Source organism: Clupea harengus, chromosome 14, assembly GCF_900700415.2.
Source record: "Clupea harengus chromosome 14, Ch_v2.0.2, whole genome shotgun sequence".
Lineage (NCBI taxonomy): Eukaryota > Metazoa > Chordata > Actinopteri > Clupeiformes > Clupeidae > Clupea > Clupea harengus.
This window is the reverse complement of record NC_045165.1, coordinates 1,712,880-1,719,040: the sequence shown is the minus strand read 5'-3', so window position 1 is coordinate 1,719,040 and position 6,161 is coordinate 1,712,880. Positions and strand designations below refer to the sequence as shown.

Sequence of the window (6,161 nt, the reverse complement as noted above, 5' to 3'; positions counted from 1 at the left end):
TGTGAGCGATGATGAGTGTGTGTGTGCGATGATGAGCGTGTGTGAGCGATGATGAGCGTGTGTGAGCGATGATGAGCGTGTGTGAGCGATGATGAGAGTGTGTGAGCGATGATGAGCGATGATGAGCGATGATGAGCATGTGTGAGCGATGATGAGTGTGTGTGAGCGATGATGAGTGTGTGTGAGCGATGATGAGTGTGTGTGAGCGATGATGAGCGTGTGTGAGCGATGATGAGTGTGTGTGAGCGATGATGAGCGTGTGTGAGCGATGATGAGCGTGTGTGAGCGATGATGAGAGTGTGTGTGTGAGCGATGATGAGGGTGTGTGAGCGATGATGAGCGTGTGTGAGCGATGATGAGCGTGTGTGAGCGATGATGAGCGTGTGTGAGCGATGATGAGTGTGTGTGAGCGATGATGAGCGTGTGTGAGCGATGATGAGTGTGTGTGACCTGCTTGAGCGATGATGAGCGTGTGTGAGCGATGATGAGGGTGTGTGTGTGTGCGATGATGAGAGTGTGTGTGTGTGCGATGATGAGAGTGTGTGTGTGTGCGATGATGAGCGTGTGTGAGCGATGATGAGTGTGTGTGTGCGATGATGAGCGTGTGTGAGCGATGATGAGCGTGTGTGAGCGATGATGAGCGTGTGTGAGCGATGATGAGTGTGTGTGAGCGATGATGAGCGTGTGTGAGCGATGATGAGCGTGTGTGAGCGATGATGAGTGTGTGTGAGCGATGATGAGCGTGTGTGAGCGATGATGAGCGTGTGTGTGACCTGCTTGAGCGATGATGAGCGTGCGTGAGCGATGATGAGTGTGTGTGAGCGATGATGAGCGTGTGTGACCTGCTTGAGCGATGATGAGTGTGTGTGAGCGATGATGAGCGTGTGTGAGCGATGATGAGTGTGTGTGAGCGATGATGAGCGTGTGTGACCGTGTGTGAGCGATGATGAGTGTGTGTGAGCGATGATGAGCGTGTGTGACCGTGTGTGAGCGATGATGAGTGTGTGTGAGTGATGATGAGTGTGTGTGAGTGATGATGAGTGTGTGTGAGCGATGATGAGTGTGTGTGAGTGATGATGAGTGTGTGTGAGCGATGATGAGAGTGTGTGTGTGTGCAATGATGAGTGTGTGTGAGCGATGATGAGCGTGTGTGACCGTGTGTGAGCGATGATGAGCGTGTGTGAGTGATGATGAGTGTGTGTGAGCGATGATGAGAGTGTGTGAGCGATGATGAGAGTGTGTGTGTGTGCAATGATGAGTGTGTGTGAGCGATGATGAGCGTGTGTGAGCGATGATGAGAGTGTGTGAGCGATGATGAGCGTGTGTGAGCGATGATGAGTGTGTGTGACCTGCTTGAGCTGAGCGATGATGAGCGTGTGTGAGCGATGATGAGTGTGTGTGAGCGATGATGAGCGTGTGTGAGCGATGATGAGCGTGTGTGAGCGATGATGAGAGTGTGTGAGCGATGATGAGCGTGTGTGTGACCTGCTTGAGCTGAGCGATGATGAGCGTGTGTGTGACCTGCTTGAGCTGAGCGATGATGAGTGTGTGTGAGCGATGATGAGAGTGTGTGAGCGATGATGAGCGTGTGTGAGCCATGATGAGCGTGTGTGAGCGATGATGAGCGTGTGTGAGCCATGATGAGCGTGTGTGAGCGATGATGAGCGTGTGTGTGACCTGCTTGAGCTGAGCGATGATGAGCGTGTGTGAGCCATGATGAGTGTGTGTGAGCGATGATGAGCGTGTGTGTGACCTGCTTGAGCTGAGCGATGATGAGCATGTGTGAACGGCTGCTGTTGGCGTTCATGTGGGTGGCGGCGGTGGTGCGGGTGCGGGTCCCCTGCTCCATCAGCTGCTCCACCTGGGCGGCGCTGTCACACGGCACGCGCCGCAGCCCCTCCACGTAGAAGCCCCTCTGCTGGTCCTCTCGCACGCGCAGCCCCCCCGGGGAGCGGCCGCCCTTAGAGAGCAGGTCGATCACCTGTGGCCAGGGCACTCTCCCTCAGTTACACATGGGGAGTATACACACACACACACACACACACACACACACACACACACACACACACACACACACACACACACACACACACACACACACACATATACACACACACACACACACACACACACACACACACACATATACATATACATACATACATACGTGTACATACATACATACATACATAGATACGTGTACATACATACATACATACGTGTACATACATACATACATAGATACATACATACATACGTGTACATACATACATACGTGTACATACATACATACATAGATACATACACACATACACACATACATACACACATACAGTACATACAGCCATACGTGTACATACATACATACATACATACATACATACATACATACAGTATACATACAAACAGCCATCGATCCATCCATCATTCATACATACATACATACAGCATACATACAGCCACACATACAGTATACATACATACATACAGCCATACGTATACATACATACATACATACATACAGCCATACATATACATACATACACACACACATACACACACACACACACACACACATATACATATACATACATACATACAGCCATACGTATACATACATACATACACACATACAGAAAACATACAAACAGCCATCCATCCATCCATCATACATACAGCCACACAGTATACATACATACATATGTTGTATGTTGCATGCTGACAGGGATAAGCCATGACCCTGTCTTTTCTCACACCTGATCTAGTATGAATGCATTATAGTTGTGCATGTTCAATAGAGTTGATTGTTCATTGTCTAGAGAGCACTCACCCAGGTTGGTCACCTGTGGCCCAGTCAACTCACTATATACAGCTATAACTATTGGCACTATAGTTTTACATGTTCCACAGAGAGGGGATTTTTCATTTTCAAGAGCAGATACACTTCAGTTTCAGAATGAATGAATAAATAATGATGGCAGCTTACCTGCTCATTATAAATCTCCAGCATGCTGAAGAACACCTACACGTGGAGGAGGACAAGAGAAATGAAATGATAGCTAAATAAAGAAATCCCTTCCGACCTCTCTCATTAAAGCCTTTCAATGCTCAAGTGGAGTAAAAAATTATTGTTCTGGATGAGTTACACATACCTGGCACTGACAGCTCTCCTGGTTAGCCGCCTTCACAGCCTGAAAGAGCCTCTCACACAGCGTAGGCACCAGGCCCTTATTAGGGCCGTACCCGACCATGGAGTAGCTCTTCCCCGAGCCTGTCTGCCCGTACGCCAGGAGGGTGGCATTGTAGCCCTGCAAAGTGTTCTCCAGGATGCCCTGCCCTAGGTCACTGAACACACTCCCCTGTGTGTGATGGTGAGAAACTATGATGACGGTAAACACTATTTATTTGTACCTTACGCCAGGGGCGGAGATCCCATTTCATTGTAGGGGGGGACAATACATGGTAAAATTTCGGAGAGTAATTCCGGGGGGGGGACATGAAAAAATTGCTTTCACGAGAGCTAGCATAACTTAGCTGCTAAATACCGAATTCTCAATAACATTTACAAACAGAAATTCGAAGTCATTTTTAAATCCTCTAAATGGCATTAAATGTACTAACACAAAATATCTACTCACAGACAAATAATGTCCAAAGTTCAAGAGAACTTGATGCTCAAAATAAGTTCTAAAACAGTTCAATTTGACCTATTAATAAGCCCCGCCACCAATATTTACTGTTCCTAACTCGGACAAGTTATCCGAGCTGACTAGAGTCAATGGCAGCTATCAGTGTCAAAACGATATCCCAAGAGCCTCGAGACAACTTTTGGAGACAAAAGAACCTGATTCCGTCTAGAAGCCATCAAAAGGGCCTTCATACTGCAATGGAGGGATATGCATAACATTTAAAACATAGATATATGGTGGATAACACGCTTACATTTGAGGCGAGAATTTACAGATTACACAATACAAGAGGGAGAATCCGCATCTCACGGTCATCACGATTGCAGATACATATATCCAATACCAGCATTGTTCAGGCACCGCAGGGAAAGATTAAATGAATTTACCTTCAGTTAATTTAACTAATCTGGAGAGGCACTGAGATGTAGACCTACCTTTATTAACTAACATTAACCTGCCCCTGACAGGACAGTGTCCTAACTGTCTAACTAGCTATCCTAACGGTGTTAATTACCGGCATGCGTGTGTTATTATCAGCAAACGTTCACGTTGTCATGTCAATCCATCATTAAACTTATGTATACTTGTGCATATCGATTGTAACTTCGTAAAAGGAGTTTAGAAAAAACTTTAACTGCGTCAGTGGGAGAGAGGAGGAAACAGTCTCACTGTCTGACCGTGTAGCTACTTGGCTAATTGACTGAAACACGGAGCTGCCGGTAGCCCCGCCCGGTGGAAACAGCATGTGAACCAAACCATTTTAAGGAATAGGGGGATCATGATTTTTCAAAACTTAAAAACACATTGTTTTACGTTTATAATTAGCACACCTTGTGTTGTCGTGCATTTATTTCAAATTACTATATTAAAAAAAAAAATTGTTTTGTTTCCAATGATTGTTGGGGGGGACAACTTTATGGTAGGGGGGGACACGTCCCCCCCGTCCCCCCCGTGATCTCCGCCTATGCCTTACGCACTCTGTAGTTCTGGTTCACTGCTGAAATACACCACACCTAAACTAACAGTTTACTAAATGCGATTTTCTTGAAGTCCTTTTTATTTGAACCTGCCAAGGTCTGAATGACGGACTGAACGTTTCATTACCTGGTCAGCATAGCGTCCGCCTGGCTCCTCAGCGACAAACAGGCCATCCCTGTTCTTGAGGTAGCCGCTGTGGGACCAGAACGCGTAGTCGAAGGTGAAGGTGCGACGCGCTTGCGGGTTGCGAGGGTCCTGTATGGTGATGGTGTTCGCGCTCATGGATACCACACAGCGGCTTCCTGCATCTCTTTCCCTCTAGAAATGAACACTATAGTTCAACGTCCCTTCAACATTCATCCCCTTAGCATTGCAGTGACAACAAAACAGCAAGATGCTATTAATGCGTTATATATCCAGGCTTAGTTATATTAGACGAACAGGTGTTGGCCTGACCGTACTGACCTTGTTGAAAGGCCTGACCCTAACTGCCACCTTCACGCAGTCTTTAGCGGCCATCTCGTCTCCCTTGTGTGCTCGTGCTGTGCGGGGGTACGGGCACGGCGATGCCCCCTGGTCCTGACATAAGGGAGACGGAGACGAAGCAGGTAATCAGAGCCAGGTTGCCATGGCAGTGATCACTTTCACTCGGTCTTTCAGGACATGAATAATACAGCAGCTTCAGACAGAGCCGGGTAACAAACAGCCCACACGGTCGCTAACTTCTTTATCCATGTCTGTGATCTCTGTGTATATTCACGTACAGGTGCATCTCAATAAATTAGAATATCATCAAAAAGTTGATTTATTTCAGTAATTCGATTTAAAAAGTGAAACTCATATGTTGCATAGATTCATTACACACAGACTGATATATTTCAAGTGTTTATTTATTTTAATTTTGATGATTATAACTGACAGCTAAAGAAAACTCAGAATTCAGTATCTCAGAAAATTAGAATATTACTTAAGACCAATAGAAAAAAGGATTTTTAACGCAGAAATGTTGGACTACAGCACTCAATACTTGGTCGGGGTCCTTTTGCATGAATTACTGCAGCAATGCGGCGTGGCATGGAGGCGATCAGTCTGTGGCACTGCTGAGGTGTTATGGAAGCCCAGGTTGCTCTGATGGCGGCATTCAGCTCTTCTGCGTTGTTGGGTCTGGTGTCTCGCATCTTCCTCTTCACAATACCCCATAGATTCTGTATGGGTTTTAGGTCAGGCGAGTTTGCTGGCCAATCAAGCACAGGGATACCATGGTCCCTAAACCAGGTACTGGTACCTTTGGCAGTGTGTGCAGGTGCCAAGTCCTGCTGGTAAATGAAATCCGCATCTCCATAAAGCTGGTCAGCAGAGGGAAGCATGAAGTGCTCTAAAACTTCCTGGTAGATGGCTGCGCTGACCTTGGACCTGAGAAAACACAGTTGACCAACACCAGCAGATGACATGGCACCCCAAACCATCACTGACTGTGGAAACTTTACACTGGAC

At 46.6% G+C, this 6,161-nt stretch overlaps 1 protein-coding gene across 1 annotated transcript in view; it reads right to left on the bottom strand.

The window, feature by feature from the left end:
- The window catches only part of kif28 (kinesin family member 28), a 32,661-nt gene extending 27,423 nt beyond the window's left edge, over positions 1-5,238 (bottom strand). Inside the window, exons 1-5 of the mRNA XM_042709799.1 lie at positions 5,133-5,238; positions 4,794-4,985; positions 3,153-3,359; positions 2,987-3,022; positions 1,754-1,981 (exon numbers count right to left, since the gene is read on the bottom strand). Coding sequence (XP_042565733.1) covers positions 1,754-1,981; positions 2,987-3,022; positions 3,153-3,359; positions 4,794-4,985; positions 5,133-5,186 — 717 coding nt within the window. The 5' untranslated portion in view covers positions 5,187-5,238. The remainder of the gene's footprint in view (positions 1-1,753; positions 1,982-2,986; positions 3,023-3,152; positions 3,360-4,793; positions 4,986-5,132) is intronic.
- Positions 5,239-6,161: the final 923 nt, after the last annotated feature.